An 18172-nucleotide genomic window follows, 5' to 3' on the forward strand; every position below is an offset into this window, starting at 1 on the left:
CCGCAAAATAAACAGAGGCTTTGGTGGTGTACCGGTCGGCTATTGGACGACGGGTCTGCTGTGCTGGCTGTGCTCGTGCTCGTCCAGCTTTTTCGCCACGGCACGGTTCAGAATCAAGAGATAAGAGAAGGATGTTCCTACAAGGCTCCACAGAGTTCAGCGATCGTGGGCCGTCGGATCGCGATGCTTGATGGGTTTTGGGCCATTGGATCGAGAGGTGGGAGGATCTGGGCCGTCGGATCCGGAAGAATCACTGCTGGAATGAATAGTAATGGCAACAAAATGTAAATACCATGGCCCCACCAGGGCATTTCGGTCATTTCGCGTGGTGGGGGTATAAAAGGGGGCGCTGGAGACCTAGCTGCTCCTCCTTCGCCCGCTCCTGCAGCCGCCTCCCTCCTCCCTCGCTCGCGCCTTCGCCCCGCGCCCAGCTCCTCCCGCCTCGCCGCCGCCTTCGCTCCCCTCCCGCGCGCCTCCTCTCCCCTCCCCTCCCCTCCCGCGCGTCTGCTCTCCTCCCACCCACATCGCCGCCGCCGCCACCCACCGCCTCGAACGGCGCCGTCGGCGGCCAGATCCGCCGCAGCAGAGCGCCCCCCAACGACGACGAGCAGCAGAGGAGGGAGGACGAGGAGCATGGCGGCGGCGACGGCGGGGAGCAGCAGTAGCAGGCCAAGGCGGCGTAGCAGCCCGCAGCCTCGCCCTCTCGTCATCAGAAGGGAAGGGAAGGGAATAGAAGAGGGAGAGTGAGCAGGTCAGGCGGCGGCCAAGGTGCTCGCAGATTCGCCGGCGATGCCGTCCGACCTTGGCCTCCGAGTGCTTATGCTCTGCCTGCTCTGCGCCCACGCAATGGCCTGCTCGGGATGCCACCCTCCCCCCTGCTCCAACCCTAATCCCCTCCCCTCCCCTCACGTTGCTGCTGCTTTTGGTCACGCAGGTGCACGGACGCGTCCCTGCTCCTCTTAGCAACTGATGCAGGTGGACGAGGCACGAGCCCTCATGGCTCCTCCCTCCTCCTACCCCCCTGAACCTGGTGAGCTCCACCCCCTCTTCTTACCCCTGCACATCTATCTTATCTAGCCAATTCTTAGATTTAGCTAGGTTCCAAAAACCTACATTTATATATATATCACTGCCAACTAATGTGCTCCAGGCTTTAGTGTTTTATTTTGATGGACCAATGTGCATCTTCTCCGAGACAGAAAATTAGGGGGAGTGATAGCTCTTGGATAGTATAGCCATTATGATAGAATAATAAATAAAACTGTCGGTTAATGGCTTATTGCACTAGTCTTAATAATAGAATTTCAGCATTGTAAGAACACCAAAACATGCTCGTGGAAGCAATCTGAGGCTTTCAGCCGATGCTTGGACCATATTACGAGCCTTCCTATTTGCGTAGAATACCTTTGCTGAAACTATGCATTCAACAGATAATACCTGCACTGGATAGTCTAATATGTGGCGTACCACTTCGCTATCGATATTGTCTTACACTTTTTAATTCTACGCTACATTGTATCATTGTTAAACATACTATGCAATTTCTTCTAGCACCTGTGCCGTTGGATGGATGGTGTTTACGGAAGAATAGAGGTCTTCCCGCAGCACTTCACGCCCGAGAAAGAGCCCATGGACGGTGCTGATGGTCTGTCCACAAGTAAGAGCAACATGGATCCGTCACCAAGGTGATGATACTCATGGCAGAACGAACAATGGCTGTCAAAGGCTTGTTTAATTTTCAACCTCTTCCTTTAATTCTGGGTGTACTGACACGCTTAGCTTGCTGTTCCTGTCCTGTAATAAACAGTCCACGTAGGCGTTCTTGGACCCCGAAACGAGTCAAGGGAGTTTATCGCTTCTGCAACTGTTGTCTATTCCTTGCATTAGGTGGTCTTCCAGCAACAAGGATGATGATAAGGTTACAATGTTTTCTAACTATATCGAACCTCTGTTTCTGTCATGTATCACGAATCCTGTCTTACAAGTACACTGACGGTTTTCACTGTTATCAGACCGAATTGACAAGAGCTGAAGTAGAATCATTACGAAGCGAAATTACCAATGCCGATGAAAGGGTGTCCCAGCTAAAAGCCCGGTATGATGAAGTACCCCTTCAATATTCAGCCTCAACGTTTGTGTGGATTTTCACCTGAACCTAAGTGTCTATTTATATTCAGTGTTTTGTTCTCCGTCAGATGTGATTCATACAGTTTAGCATTGCAGGTTAGAAAATATTGACGAAGCCTTGAGATATGCACTCCTTTCCGGGTACCTCCATATCAGAAGTGTACATAAGAAACCAGTGCACTTTTGTTTGGTTGCCCCCAAAACAGCTTCATTTGTGTGACAGCTGTTCAACAGACTGGTGACTCTAAATGATCTCTTGTGCGTTGCAGAGATGGACTCAACTTCCTGGGGAGCCACCTATCATAGACGACACCGATGTCGATGACTGGCTTCCTCGCTTTGTTGTCCTACAAGGACAGTGTTTATACTACTATCTGAAGTGTACTGGTAAGATGAAGCTTTTGACATACTGGTCATGGTCATCCAATCACATTAATACGTTGCACTACTGCTCTTTCTTGACATGCTGAACCTGAATTCATGTAATCAAGTTACAGATGAATACACACCATACTTGCTCACTAGACACTAAAAACCACATTTCTCATGGTGGCGTGTTCTTTGCCACCCTGAACCTTAATCACAATTCACTTGGTGATGTGTTCTTTGTCATACTGAACCTGAATCAGATTTGTCTTTGAATTGCTGCAATACATTAAGTTGGCACGAACAGTTCTATTTAAAGATATACTATCCGAGGCGTGAAAAAGAAGATGGCATAGGTTGATAGTCTAGCTGTTTTATAATCCCTTTTATTGAGATCAGATGAAGTTTAGTCTGGTCTTGCTCTCAATTTCTCTGCATTGTTTGGTATCCAATTTAGCGTTAGGTTTCAGATAGCGGAGTAATTGATGAGCGGCACACATGAGCATGATGAGCGGCACACATGAGCACATACGGTTCTGCACACACACACACACACACAGGGACATACACATATTTTTTAGGTACTCACAAACATGAAAGAATATGAGGGATGGCAAATGCCTGCTCGTCATGAAGCATATTAGCATGTGGATTAATAAATAGAAGGGGAAGGAAACTTGCTTCTCTGCGTTTTTATTATAGTTTAAAAGGGCAAATTGTCAACATTCTAAGTGTTAGGAAAGAAACCTACACACTCCATGTGTAAGTATGTGCTTCAGATTAATGCTCTGAAAGTATTTAACTTGCTTACTAATAATCCACACTTGAATATATTAATACTCACACAAAAGTAGATAGGCCATGGCTAGCAGCAAATGTATATGTCAATTTATGATCTTTTTCACATGATAATAACACTATCAGCATGCTAATTATATGTGTGGAATTTAGAGTTATCACCATGTGACTGTGTGAGTATTGTCACAAGTTATGATTATACCAACCTACAATTTTTACTCATTCTGTAAAATGACCATGTGAACACCCACTTTATACGAAGCCACAAAGACTATGAAGTTGTGTTCTATTACAGATCTATGTGATTAGTTTTAGATAGTTGTATTAATGAACACAGTCATATTTTTCAATTAGCCCTCCTAGCTAAAACCACCAACAATTAAATCAGTGTGATGCTTCTACTGTTTTTTTTAGAGACTTGCAGTTAAACAAGAGGAATTAGATGCTGGTGTTGATGTTAATGTTAACTACATAACTCAAGTTGACGCTAACTATATAACTCAAGTTGATGCCAGCAACGATGTTGATGGTAACCCTCTGCCTCAAGTTCTATATTAGAAAAAATACTAATGGTATGTTTTCATGTAAATTGGCAGAGGCGAACCTTGTGTCTGCTACATCGATGAGTTTAGTGGCTATTGTGTATGGTGGAATAAAGTCAAGTTATTAATCACAATACCCATAACCTACGGAAGATAATCAAAAACAAGAAAACACCCAACTATTATTATGTCTTCCACATGGCGGAGACCTTTGCAACCCCTGGGAAAAGAATGGTAACCTTTTAGAAATACTTTGTTGTATTTCATTCACTAATATGCAGCAAACTCATATGTTGATCAAGTTTTTTTCTCACCTGCAGTGCTTTAATAAATTTCCATGTAATAAATAGAGAATCAGGGTATTATAACCCCTTTCTGCTTCTGCCTATTCAATTTGTTGGCCACTTAAAAGTATACATGAATCATTGTCTTTCTCATTTTAATCATCTAGGTTCCAATTATTTCTTCTAGCCTGCTCATGCCTTTAGGCTTACACTATATTAATTCTTCCGCGCATACCATCTAAAATATGCAGGCAAAAACACAAAATCAATACAGGTAAACCCCACTCAGATATAATATTTCTCACGCGCATCACTTCTTTTACCTCGGTAGTAGAAAAACTGCGGTAAACACAACGCTCTCACTTATTTTTGTACATTTTTCCTATTTTTAGTACAGTTTTTCCTAGAAAGAAGTAATTTTTCCTCTCACAAGCGCATGAATCATTTTTTATCCGACGGCTCGGATCTATCCATCACAGGATCAAACGGCATTTGTGTTCTATTGCATAAGTGTGTCAACTGCTTAACTGATTCATGTCCTGGTTGTTATTGGGAACTTGTGTGGTTTATTTAAATATTTCAGTATCACAAGTATAACATCATGAATCCTGTATTTTGCAGGCTACTGCCGCTGATAATGACGATGACAACAATGTTGACCTTTTTGGAACCAAAGAAGAGAAGAAGGCAGTTGGAGAGCATGCTGCCAAAGTGAAGGGTTCTTGCAAGAAGAAAGAATGTATGTTATCCTACATTCTTTGTATTTTACAGTCTCATTTGTAACTTTCCTGTATTAGTTATCTTGCTGGTGTCATGTGTTGAATTTCCACAATCGTGTAATCCAGACTTGCTAATGGTTTGTATTTTTCCATTTTATGGCAGATGACTGTATAATTTTACCATGTAATTTCTTCTCTTTTATCGATGGAGGAGGTGGTCAGAAGATTCAATTATTCTTAAAGTCCTCCACTTCTTCTGCAAAAGTTTGGTGATTTTTCCAAGGGGGCCGATCAAAGGATCTACTCAACTGAGGTATATCTCACAATCTTAATGTGAAGTTTAATGTGTTCTATAGCTATCCAAAATATGTCGATGAACTGGTTCTTATTATCTTACCTAAATAGCTTGAGCTCGAGCTAAGACGTATTTGTTCTTGCTTGCTTTTTCTGTTGCTGATATTCAGGCCTAACCTCACCGAACTTTGCTACATCTTACATTGTGAGAAATAGCAAAATAAGTATTGTATTAAACATTAGTAAGTCAGTCTACAATGGTTGTGTAACATCCCATCATTCAGTTTGCCAGATACTAAATTTATGTTTTTGCAATCAAAAGTATTCTTCTGATTCCCCATAAGCCTCAGCTCATCACAGAAGCATGTTCAGAGTTCGTTTGCGATTCACTTCACCACTTCCTTATGCAACTCTATCCAGCGGTGACGTGTTGGTGGTTGGCCCCTTTTGCCGCCGTACCCATCTTGTCGTTCATGTCACTTGATGATGTAAACCTGGTGTCTTTTAATCCTTTTCCATAAACCAGGCCCTCAGGAGTTTATTGCAAGCCCGGTTCCACCATACTATAATGCAAGGCTGGTTTTTATTTCTTCATTTATTGTTTTTGGTGAGCAGGCGAGTTAATTTGACAATTCCTCTATCCGTTTCATCAACTAGATGCTTTAAAGGATTTGAATGGAGTTTATTGTGCGAACCCCTGCTGCCATGTCTCCAACTTCATGCAGTGGGCTTGACTGGATCTTGTGGTTTTCTTGCCAGAGACTCCCTGCGCCACCATGGTTTTATGTGTACTACCTCTGCAGTGGAAACTTCTGCTACAATGTGCATCGACACCAGAGCCATGTTCCCTATCATGCTATGGTGCTTAGCATCATCATGTATTTCCATTCGGTGTAGTTGAGGGCTCCCAAAGTTTGTGTTTCCAAATGATACCTCATTTTTCTCTTATTTGTATTGTTTCACATAGTTTTCAACTACAGGGATAAAGAGCTATAGAAATTTATGTAATTTAGCTCCGGCAAATGATGCTAAACTGTAATGTCTTAAAAATATGCTTCCTAGCCACTCACATGGCTACGTGGTATTTACTTTCAGGAATCTGGATAGACTAAGACTGATGGTAAGATTTGATGGTTATCCAAGTAGTTACCTAATACTCCCTCCGTTCCGAATTACTTGTCGCAGGTATGGATGTATCTAGATGTATTTTAGTTCTAGATACATCCATTTCTGCGACGAGTAATTTGGAACGGAGGGAGTAGTACTTAGTATTAGCTCTTCCCCAATCATATCATATACAGGTAGTCTATAGTTATTTATCCAAGATGGTTGTTGCACCCTTTTGGCCAGTATGGTATGTAAGGTCAGGTTGCATTAGTCTATGTTAGGATAAACTGGCTAACATATCAGTGATGTAAAGTCGCTTCATGTGTACTTTATGTAACCTCGGACACATGTACAACCTATCACATGTCCATGTTGTTCTTTCCATACACAACTTTTCCATGTGCGGTCTTAAATACAACTTGGTCTCACACCTATACTCGAGAGCTCTCTCAAGTACAAATAAACAGGAAACTATATGCTGAAAAGTGTGGTGATATATTCAGTTACTAAATTTACTGAATTTGTGATCCCAATATTGCCAGCTGAATAGTGAAATGACAGGGATTGCTCTATAGCAAATTTGCAGTGTCCTTGAACTTTGTGATGTTTCCTAGGGCAACTGGTCTGGTCCAAACTAATAAATGCATGGGTTTTCATGTTATGTTCCATGTAAGAAGTTGATCTATGTTTCTTATGTATTTGCCTTTCGCTCTCTTGTTCATTGCATTGTTGCTTGCTGATATTCTTACATTATTTTCTGATCGCTTTATTACCGGGTTGAGAATGACCGCACCCGCAGGGGTGCGGCAAGCCGCACTTCTTACCTGTTGTACAGTCAACAGAGGAGCGCCAGAGAGAGAACCCATTGAATGCAGAAGCCTGAAGGAGTCCATATAGTGCAGGCTGGTCAAGCGTGAGGTTAGTAGCATGCAAACTACTAACTAGCTATTGTGATTAGGGATACCTGTCAGTTAACTCCTTGTTCGTGCAAGCTAACCTAATTGATTACTTAGTAGCTACATAATGGTATGTTTTAACTTTAGAATGAGAGTAATCACTAGAGGATTGGATTCATGGTTGCAATATTTAATTTCTATTAATTTGCTTTTATATATTATGAACTTCAGTTTCTTTATATGCCAAAACAAAATCGCCAATTTGGAAACCTCTGTCAGTGTTAAATAATTAGGCATATAATAAGGTGAAAAGAGTGGTAACAATAAGATTACTGCTTGATGTACAGAGTTCAGGTTATCACACCATATGAAGTGAAAGCGCCGTTGGGACTGTTCGCGGTGCATAGAACTTCCATGACAGCACGGGCGATTCCAAGGCCCACTTGAGCTCCTCCTGATGTCAGACGGTGAGGTTTCTCAACCTCCACTCTATTAGCCATGTAAGATTGCTTTGCTAGAGATCATTTATTTCTTGCCATCCATTCATTATAAACTTGATTCTTCGTCACGAATGGATCCTTAATTATGTGTCATGTTGTTTCCCTGAAAACGGACGATCGAGTTACATTGCTTATTTTCTGTTGTGAGTTGAGGAGCTTGTGGTTTTAAAAGTATGTCTCAGTTGTAAGAATGTGGAAATGATGGACAGGTAGCAGTTTTTTTATATTTTCTGTTTATATCCAATATTAAGTAGTTATTAACTCCATGGCACAGGACTATACTTTTTGTAGATGTAGTAGCTTTTGATTTCCATTTAGTTATGGCTTTATCTTCGCTTTTACATACTGATTAGGATTTCCATTTAGTCAGGGTCACAAAGTCTTTGTGCCAGGATTCTTCCCTTTGTAAATGTGAAAGCGGCTTGTACAATCTATTCACAGACTTGCTCTGCTGCTTTGTAGCCCAACTGATTATGTACTCTTGATCGTCCTCATGGCATCTGTCAACTCCATTGTGAATCGTCTTTTTATCTTAAGGCTGTACTCGCTATGCTAGAATGATAGATGATATAGTAAATACATCTTTTCTTTTTACAAGGCTCATATCGTAAGGAATGTCGTGTACTGTAAACCAAGTTCAGTACGTTGTCTATTAAATATATTTTTGTTTCTTCTTCAAAATGTGATGCTCCAGTTCAGATAATCAGTAGTGCATATTTTGGCTGATATTTCTACTACAAAGCACTTGGTGGTGATGGATAAGTGTCGGACGGGTTGGGTTTCTTGTTTGAAGAGACTTGCATTGTTGACTATTATAGCTTTTTCTGTGTAACTTAACAAGTGTTAACATATTTTTAAAATATTACTATAATTTTGAAATTTGTTCACATGTTTCAAAAATGTTCGTTCACTTTTAGAAGTGTCCGCACATCTATGTCCCGCTCCTATCATATTCTTCACTGCATGTTATCCATTATGATTGCAGATAGTATTAAACTTAGGTTAATACTGACTTAGCATTACCTGTTTTGAAAACGTTGGGACCGGCACCCTCGCGCCAGGGCGCGGACCCAATCTAGTTTACGAGGTTTGGTCGAACGACGGGATCCCGACTTTATTCGGGAATATTTTAGCAGCAGAAAAGACTGGGAGGACTACGGCCGGCATTGGCGTCCATGTCGAGATCCGTGGGGAGGGGAGGGGAGAGAGCAACGGAGGAGTCCTAGACATGTCGTTTCCCTAGGGCTCTGTGCAAGATCAGGTGACGGAATGTCTCTGGGATCAATAATTTTGTCCCTTACCGGGTCTGGGTCTGGGTCTGGGTCTGGACTCTCGGATCATCCGGAACCCAAACATGTTCTCGTTGGAGAAAAGCAACCATGGAAAAGGTGAACGAGGATACATTCTCGTGTCTTGTGCGTTTCTATTGGCGAAACGATTTTCCTTCGTGTCACACTGCCTTATGGAATCGCTCTGGAAAATATATATTTTTAGAAAACGATTAAAAAAATAAAAAATGAAGCACAGTAGGAAAGTTGTAAGTACTGATTTCCCACTGGCAACGAGAATCACCATTTACCATAGCTTAAAAATTCAAAATTTCAAAAGTTGTAGTAGTAGGACAGGAAAGGAATGACTGCTCCGGTTTGGATCACAGCTAGCAAACGGGCCCAGCTCCCCCCGAACCATATAGGACTAGAAAATCTCGCCCTCTCTCTCTCTCTCTCCTCGCAAGTTGCGATTCCCATATCCCAATGCCACCTCGCAATTAACACCTCCTGCGGCGGCACACAGCCTGCCTCCACCCCCGCCCTGCCATCGCCCCCCGGCCGGCGCCCATGACGTCATCGTCGTCGCACCACCACGACGCCTCCTCGGCCACCTCCACCCCCCGCGCCGGGGCCGGCAGCACCACCAGCAGCAACGGCAACGGCGGCGGCGGCGGCCACCACCACCCGCCTCCTCCGCGTGCGCAGCCGCACGGGGCCGCGTTCGTGCGCCTCATGTGCAGCTTCGGCGGCCGCATCCTGCCGCGCCCGGGTGACCACCAGCTCCGCTACGTCGGCGGCGAGACCCGCATCGTCTCCGTCCCGCGCACCACCTCCCACGCCGTCCTCTTCGCCGCGCTCGCCAAGCTCGCCCCCGCGCTCTTCGTCCCCGGCGAGCCCACCCCGGCGCTCCGGTACCAGCTCCCGCACGACGACCTCGACGCGCTCATCTCCGTCTCCTCCGACGACGACGTCGACAACCTCATGGAGGAGCTCGACCGCGTCCACAGCCTCGCCGCCACCGCCATCAAGCCGCCCCGCCTGCGCCTCTTCCTCTTCGCCGCCTCGCCGGACCACTCCCCTGCGGGCGCGTTCGGCTCCGTGCTCTCCGGCGTCGGCGACGCCTCCTCCGACCAGTGGTTCGTCGACCAGCTCAATGCCCCGCCGCCCGGTTCCATCGAGCGCGGCCGATCCGAGGCCTCCTCGATCGTCTCGGAGGTCCCGGACTACCTCTTCGGCTTCGACACGACCTCCGAGGAGCCCAGCCCCGGCACGGGCGCGCAGCCCAAGTCTGACGCGGAGGTGGCGCAAGGCGACGACGACGACGACGCGCCGGCTCCCGTACTGGGCGCTCCTCTGGTGCCATACGTCCCGGAGAGCGCCCCGTGGCCGGCCCCGCCGCCACCGTACATGGGGCAGCCGGTGTACTACGTGCCTGTTCGCCCGGTCCACTACCTCGACGCGGCTGGGCACGGCGGCTACATGCCCGGGCCGGTTTACCACATTGTCGGTGGGGGGAGAAACGAAGCCCCGGGAGATCTCTACTCGTCTGGGGGCGTCGGTGGCGTCTACGGCGTCCCGCGCTCCATGCCGCCATTCCGTCAGGTGATGTACGCGCCGCCACCCGCCACGGAAGTCTACTCGGTGGAGGGGAAGCCGCCGGAAGGTGAGTCCCACTCTCCGTAGGCGCAAGGGGAGGAAGAGCCATGGCCGCATGGGCTGTTCCTGCAGCTGGTTCATTCTGATGATCGCTTATATCTGAGCTAAGATTTTTGCATTGCCGTGGTAAATGTTCACTGTTTCTGCTGGGGTTACTCTTGGTAGCTGTATAGGTGAGGGAGGTGGAGGATGGATGGGTCATGGATATCACAATTTTCGTCGAGTGAAATAGATTCTTGAATTGTTATTATGTGAGTACATTTGGTGTGATTAGTACTAGTAGCAGGTTACTGTAATGTGGGATTGGATTCATATATATTCTACTAGAAGATTTTTTTATCTGCGAAACAGAATGTTTCTGCATTTTGTATTCATAATATGCTTGATGCTGGATGTATCATGGCCCATGAATGTCCTATATATCTACTCTAGCTTTGATGCGAATGTTTGCATATTTGTTCTTGTGAAAGCTTAATGTACTGAATTCGCTCTAGCTTTGTTCTTGTATGCCAGAAATTTTGATTGCTTGCTTTTGGTAACCCACATTGTTTCATTTCTTCATTTTTTACACTTGCTGTTTATCCTGACCCGCTCTTTTTCTGGCATTAACATGCCCAGATTTTTTTGAACTAATTTGAACATATCCGGATGATTCTCTACTTATTAGAATGGCTCGAATCTTCGAGTAGAACTAGGGAGAAACAATTAGAGTTCCATTGTTGACTTGATTCAAGAGGAAAGTGCCGTTTCTGAACAGAGAAGCTATGCCAAATATACTTGAGAGAATAGCCTCTAGAGACAGTGGCTTGTATCATTCCCAGAACATATCGACTCTGCATTGCCCTTTTGAACAATGCTGCAGATATGCCATGCTACCTCTTTAACTATTCAGATTGCTATCTAGGTGTAGATTCAGGTTCAGGTTTGATCTGCTATAGAAAAAGAGTCGTCTACATCGTAGGTACTACCAGATTCAGAGCCCTCAAAATGTGATACTACTATATATGCAATGAAAAAGGTTTCTCCTTCCATAGACTGTATACATATAACTGGATACAAGAAACAGGTGCATTTATAGCAGGAGTAGTCTTATAGCAGCGTTCTTAGGACTGGCAGGAGGCTTAACATATCACACAAGTGAGCATTGCTGCCGGAGCTTGCGTCGCTTATTTCCACCACGGGTTGTCGCCGGTCCTGAAGTCGGTCTCCACCCACGGCACGAAGACGACCTTGCCGTCGTCAACGTCCGCGTGAACCAGGGCCAGCGACTGTTTCACAAGAGCAATGCAGATGAGGTCAGCTTGGTTCGGTTCAGTTGAGCAAGCAAACAATGGATTCTTCAGAAAGGTTCAGTTGAGAACATGAGATGGGACTAGGAGGGCATCTTACCAGAGGTGCAGGCCCACGGACGACCTTGCCCTGGTTGTTGTACTGGGATCCATGGCAGGGGCAGAGGAACTTGTTCTCGGCGGCGTTCCACGGCACGACGCATCCAAGATGCGTGCACACGGCGTTGATCCCGTAGGTGGCGAGGGTCTTGTCGGACTCAACCACAAGGTAGGTAGGATCACCCTGCAACATGCACACAATTTCAGCAAGTTTATCTTGCCCTGGGCTGATCCATCAGCTTCATCTCTGCTTGCATATAGCTTGTGAACGCCTCAGAATGACCGCGTGAATCTGAAGATACGTACCTTGAGCCCCTGGGCGAGCGTGCGGTCGTTGGGGCCGTGCGTCTTGAGCCAGTCCTCGACGAGGATGTCGTTGCCGAGCTTGTCCTTGGCGGCGACGCCTCCGGCGTTGCTCCCGGAGCCGGCCGGGACGAGGAAGGAGCCGTAGGGGACGAGCATGCCGAAGGTGGGGAGCGAGATGGCGCCCAGCAGGAGCAGGTTCATCAGCTCCCTCTTGCTCATGTCCGGCACGCGGTCCGCGGAGATGCTGCCGGCCATGCAGGTGATGTTCCTCGGGATGCGCTCCCGGCCGAAGCCCAGGCCCTTGACGGGCTTGCACAGCGCGCTCGCGCGGGTCCGGCAGAGCTGCGCACCAACATGTTCTCAGCAAGCATAACGAACCTGGCTCTCTCGCGCACCGAAAGTACAGCACAAAATGGGACGCAAGAAGAATGAAAAGACCAGGAATCCACCGAGAAGAGAAGATGAAGAGATCAGACGGCGGCAGGAAGAAGGGAGGAGTGGTTACCTGGGTGGGGTTGGAGGCGGTGGAGAGCGCGGTGGAGGCCATGGTGGTTGAGAGGACGATCGATCGAGCGAGCTAGCACTGCCTGTGTCCACCACAGGCTTGCAGATGAGGCGCGGGTTATATGTCCCTGCGGGAAGTGGTGAAGGGGCGGCCGGTGATTGGTTGATGCGCAGCGAACCGGCTCCGAGAACCACATGTTGCGTGCCTTGTGGGTGGCTAGGCTGCCACACGCCCCCGAGCAGACGTTACGGGGGCCTTATCGGCACAGTGCAATGCAGATTTACGAAACCAGTAAGGCCCCGCTTGGAATGTCTGTGAAACTTTACAACTGTAAATTGTTACACCTGGATATTACTGTACACCAGTAAAATACAACCGAATACATTTTCACCTGTAGTCCGCCGTCAGATTGCAACACCCAAGCGGCCCCGATGTGTCTCAGCACTGTATCATCCAACGATGATTGAAGAAATACGACAAACATCCAAAGGATGGGGAGGGGGCAGAGGTGACCGCGAGCATGGTGCGGATCTGGCCGCTTGGAGCAGGAGGAGGGAGCGAGCGGCCGCCGCTCGCCGCCGTCAACATCACGTTCAAACGGCCGCCTGCCCTTAGACCCCGCGCATATCGCGGTCGCCGGGGACCTCGCCGGCTTCGGAGCGGACGGCATCTCTCATCCCTGTAAATAGCCAGCGCCTCACCCCTGCCGCGTCGTGGACGCCGGCGACGCCTCCCGTCCCTCGTTACGGCGGCGCAACGCTCAATATATAGTCTCGAGCGAGGAGGTGGGGAAATACGGCGCCCAAAGATCTGTATCGTTTACGGGCCTGTTCCGGGTGTAAAAGCAAAAACGGGTGTATTTTTTACAGCCTGAAAACGGCGTTCCAAGCACCTAGTCGAAGCCCAGCGGTTTTCTTTTACGGAGGGGATGTTTTACAGGTGTAATGGGCTGAAAAACGACATTTCAAGCAGGGCCTAAGATGTAGTACTACTCGTTTCGAGCGTGGCGTTGCTAAATATTAATACAACACTAATTCAAATATTTATAGATACTACTCTCTCCATTCCTAATTACTTGTCGCAAGTATGGACGTATCTAGATGTATCTTAGTTCTAGATACATCCATTTCTGTGACGAGTAATTTGGAACGGAGGGAGTATAATGCAAACGTAAAGTTTTCAAATAGGAGTAACACATTTCAAATTTAAATTTCAATATATGTGACATGCATGGTGACATGCCTAAGATCTGATGTTCACTACAAATAAGCATTGGTGATTAAGAAAAGACCGGTTCCTTTTCACAAGCACATTGCATTGTATGCGGCCTATCATCTGCCGTTTACTAGGAAGGTCGGTTCAGTTACGCTCCCTGAGATGCATAGCATGCTGCCGCACGAGAGTTTGCTAGTAGTCACTCTTTAGTGGTCTAAACACTCTTATATTTCTTTACAGAGGGAGTAGTATAGATAGAAGACTTGGATAACACTAGTGGATACATTTTCAACAACTCCGAGAAAGGCTCCCACAGGGACTAAGTAGATAATCAAATAATCGTCCCAGATGCCCAGTTTTCAATTTCGATACAATCAACGATGCATTGGTCGCATCTAACTATATACGCCTGGCATTCATCTTCGTGGTGTCTTGGGAAACAATATAAATCATCCACAAGGGAAAGGGACCCATGATTCTGCTACTGTTTGGTCGAGGAATGATTCCCGGAGGGCTGTTTACATGCTTGGGTCCACCAGATGTTGTAAACTCTACTGATTCTTAAACAATCAACAAGCAGTTGTCTTAACAATATTGGAGACCAGGTCGAAATAGAGGTGGCAAAGTGATCTTAATGCACTGCCCTAACAAACGCAACAAGCAACAAGAAGCTATGGTTTACGATGGAAATAGAAGGGCGACAATACAGTAGCAGTCCACTTCTTCCTACAAAGAAACAGCATACAGTGAGAATAATAATTACAGTTTAGCTATACAGCATATACAAACAGCATACAGTGCTTTCGCAAAAAAAAAAAAAAAACAGCATACAGTGAGAATAATAATTACAGTTGACCATTTGCAGCAACACTGCATGCGCATCTTGCAGCCTACCTTAGAAATACCTCAACGGCCTGACGACCTCAGCAGATCTTTCAGCTCATCCGCAATTGCACGGTAGCAGAACATGTATTGTTGCTGAAAAGCAAATATATGCCAATACAACATCTAAATACACATAAAAAGCACTAAACTGTTCATGCAATAAACATAATAAATACTATTAGCACGTTCAGCAGTATTACTCCCTCCGTTCCGAATTACTTGTCGCAGGTATGGATGTATCTAGATGTATTTTAGTTCTAGATACATCCATTTCTGCGACGAGTAATTTGGAACGGAGGGAGTAGATGCAATGGTCGACTGGAACTGTGTATTGGAATTACTACCCACAACTTATTCTATACATGTGTTACCAGGCTGTTCAGGGTATGCATGACCAGTAATAAGATACTAAACCAGCTTCGTTCAGTTGAAGACTTACGCCAAGAAAGTACAGTTTGAATAAGCTCCGCAAAACTAACACTAAACTCCCTGCTATGGCAGGTGTCGCATGATCAAATTCAAGGATGAGGGAACGACAAAAGAAAAACTAATTTACCCTGTACTGTACCTTAACCTAACAACTCTATGCGCAAGATGCCGATGAAGGCAAGTTAGGATTACACAGCAGGCAATGTTTTGCCTTGAAATTGTAGATAATTACTTGCATTGCAACAAATGAAATAGATTTCTTCTATTTCATTAACTATTTCGTAACATGAGAGAACATCTGTTAGCAAGGCCTAAGTCTCATGTGCTTAAATTATGCTGGCACTGGGGTATATTCTTTTTTAGATGAAGATGATAGGAGTAAGAATGAAACAGAATGCACCTCAGTTTGAACCATTCCAGTTCGCTGGGACCTAAATTTTTTTACAGTTTCAACAAGATCATAAGAGCTTGTGTCTCCAAGGAGAATTCCCTCAATTGAACTATGGATGGTGATGTAAGCACCAGTTCTCCCAATTCCTGCACTGAAGAAAGAGACCAAAATAATGTTAAGAGAATAAAAAAATGAGCAAAGGGTAGCATAGCATTAAGCTGAAGCAAACCTGCAATGTGCAACTATAGGATGTTCTCTCGGAATGTGATGTAACCGTTTTTGAATTTGTCGCACAGCATCAGTGCTTGTTGGTACGCCATGGTCGGGCCAATCAGGATACTCTATATGGAGTACAGAATGAACCTTGCCTGACTACATCATGAAAAACAACGATCAGAAGATCTTTAACCATAAAATGTTTCTAGAAATACTGGTAAGTGCTAACAAATAAGCAACTTTTCAGATCTTAAATCTGAACACGGCAGAAATGAAGACCACTACAGCGCCATCCTATAAAAAACTTAACAGAAGCTTGAGCGTATAACTCCAAGTCAAATAACGAAATCAGTTAAAGGGTGCAGCATGGCATAATGATCTAGAATGTCACCACATGCTTTTTCTATAACTACATTCAAACAATAAAACAAAGTTTAAAAAACAGTAAAAGTTGATGTACAGACTATACAGGAAATTATGAAGTGGCACGTAATGATGACATGATCACTGATTCACTATGCCAAAATAGAATAATAAATATGAACAGAACATGCTTATGTGCTATATATTGTTAAAGAACAACTCATCAAAACAACCTTAGGCCTTGTTTGGTTACAGTCTAAACCACGTCTGTTAGGAGCTAGGGTTCTGCCGGTTCTAGGACGGAGATTGTAGGGGAACGATGGAGGAGGAGGAGGACGAGGGCGCGGCGGCCGGCGGCTGGGCGCCGTCCTTGCGTGGTGGAGAAGAGGCGGCGGCGGCGCAAGAGGCGGCTAGGGTTAGGTCTCCCAGCTCCCTAAGGGAAGCCGAGCAAATAATGATTGCTTCTTGCTTGATTAGATTGATACATCTCCTCTCCTTATATAGAGAGGTTTACTTGACTCCTAAGCAAACGATAAGATAATTGGGCTAAGCCCCTAATAACAATAAGATAACTTGGGCCACAACCCACTGGGCTAAGCCCCTAATATGACGGTCATAACACTTCTCTCCGCCTGCACAAACAGCTCGTCCTCGAGCTGTAAGGTGGGGAAGCGCTTGCTGAACTCCTCGAGGTGATCAACCAGCGTCAAACACCTTCGCGACAGCTGGGGCAGTTAGGTCGGCGGTGACGGCGTCCTCCTCAATGTAGTCTGCAGCCTCCAGGTAGAAGAGTCACGGGCAGACGTGGCCAGGCGTGTAGGGCTCGTCGCAGTTGAAGCACAACCCTTGGCGGCGACGCTCGAGTAGCTCGGCCGAGGTGAGCCGGCGGAACGGGCGCGCCGCGGTCGCGGCGAGGGGTGCCGCAGAAGCCTGAGCAGGCCGACCCTGCGCGGGAACATCCGGCCCGGGTAGCGGCCCAGCGGCCCGGGACGGTGATGCCTGCTGGCTGGCCACCGCGCGGCGCTCGAACGCGCGGGCGTAGTACATGGCCGTCTGGAGATCCTGGGGTCCCCGAAGCTCCACATCCACGCGGATGTGATCCGGAAGTCCACCGACGAAGAGGTCGGCCCGCTGCTGTGCCGTCACGCCCGACGCGTGGCATGCCAGGGCCTAGAAACGGTCGGCGAAGTCCTGAACCGTGGAGGTGAAGGGAAGGCGGCCTAGCTCTGCCAGGCGACTCCTGCGGATCGGTGGCCCAAAACGAAGAAGGCAGAGCTCGTGAAAGCGCTCCCAAGGGGGCATGCTGCCCTCGTCCTGCTCGAGGGCGTAGTACTAGGTCTGTGCCGCACCATGGAGGTGGTAAGAGGCGAGCCAGGTACGCTCCGAGGCAAGGGTGCGCTGCCCGTGAAAGAACTGCTCGCACTGGTTGAGCCAGTTGAGGGGGTCCTCCGTGCCGTCATAAGTGGCGAAGTTCAGTTTGGCAAACTGCGGCGGTGTCTGAGTCGGAGCGCCGTGGCCGACTGGCTCGGAGGTGCGAAGCAGCGAGGATTGGGGTGCCCGGTCAGCATGGCCGCGGCCCATGGAGTGCCCCGCCGAGCCGGAGGGATCACCGAACTGCAGAGTGGGTGCCGCCGGGTCTCCAGCCGACGTGTAGACGGGTGGCGGCGATGATCCGGTCAGCCAGGCCGGTATTGGGGACGGCGACGGCGGGAAGCGCACTTGCTGGATCGGTACGCCTCCCTACATGGGTGGCCCGGGCCCCGTGCTGGGCGGTGGCGGGGCCGGCAGCTGCGGCTACGGCCGCACGGACCCGGATGGCGTGGGGGACGCAGCGAGGGTCGGGGCCGGCCACTGTGGCCATGGAGGCATGGCAGCGGGCGGCGGTGGGGCCGGCAGCTGGGGCGGCGGCTGCCC

At 47.3% G+C, this 18172-nt stretch overlaps 3 protein-coding genes and 1 pseudogene across 3 annotated transcripts in view; 2 read left to right on the forward strand and 2 right to left on the reverse strand.

The window, feature by feature from the left end:
* Positions 1-423: 423 nt before the first annotated feature.
* On the forward strand, positions 424-8169 carry LOC119354170 (annotated as a pseudogene).
* A 1108-nt stretch (positions 8170-9277) lies between these two features.
* Positions 9278-10986, forward strand: LOC119354171. Its single transcript, XM_037620882.1, has one exon. It carries the CDS (start codon positions 9472-9474, stop codon positions 10585-10587), a length of 1116 nt encoding a protein of 371 aa, XP_037476779.1. The 5' UTR covers positions 9278-9471; the 3' UTR covers positions 10588-10986.
* A 546-nt stretch (positions 10987-11532) lies between these two features.
* Positions 11533-12920, reverse strand: LOC119354172 (cytochrome b6-f complex iron-sulfur subunit, chloroplastic-like). The gene is made up of 4 exons (XM_037620883.1): positions 12760-12920; positions 12255-12596; positions 11950-12132; positions 11533-11828 (listed from the first exon to the last, which is right to left on the reverse strand). The coding sequence occupies exons 1-4, from the start codon at positions 12799-12801 to the stop codon at positions 11727-11729; spliced, it is 669 nt and encodes a 222-aa protein (XP_037476780.1). The 5' UTR covers positions 12802-12920; the 3' UTR covers positions 11533-11726.
* A 1305-nt stretch (positions 12921-14225) lies between these two features.
* LOC119357782 (protein-tyrosine-phosphatase PTP1-like) overlaps positions 14226-18172 on the reverse strand; it is an 11252-nt gene continuing 7305 nt past the window's right edge. The window contains exons 7-10 of the mRNA XM_037624616.1: positions 15909-16051; positions 15689-15830; positions 14869-14952; positions 14226-14700 (exon numbers count right to left, since the gene is read on the reverse strand). Of these exons, the coding sequence (XP_037480513.1) occupies positions 14881-14952; positions 15689-15830; positions 15909-16051 (357 nt within the window). The 3' untranslated portion in view covers positions 14226-14700; positions 14869-14880. The remainder of the gene's footprint in view (positions 14701-14868; positions 14953-15688; positions 15831-15908; positions 16052-18172) is intronic.

This window comes from Triticum dicoccoides, chromosome 2A (assembly GCF_002162155.2).
Source record: "Triticum dicoccoides isolate Atlit2015 ecotype Zavitan chromosome 2A, WEW_v2.0, whole genome shotgun sequence".
NCBI classification, from domain to species: Eukaryota; Viridiplantae; Streptophyta; class Magnoliopsida; order Poales; family Poaceae; genus Triticum; species Triticum dicoccoides.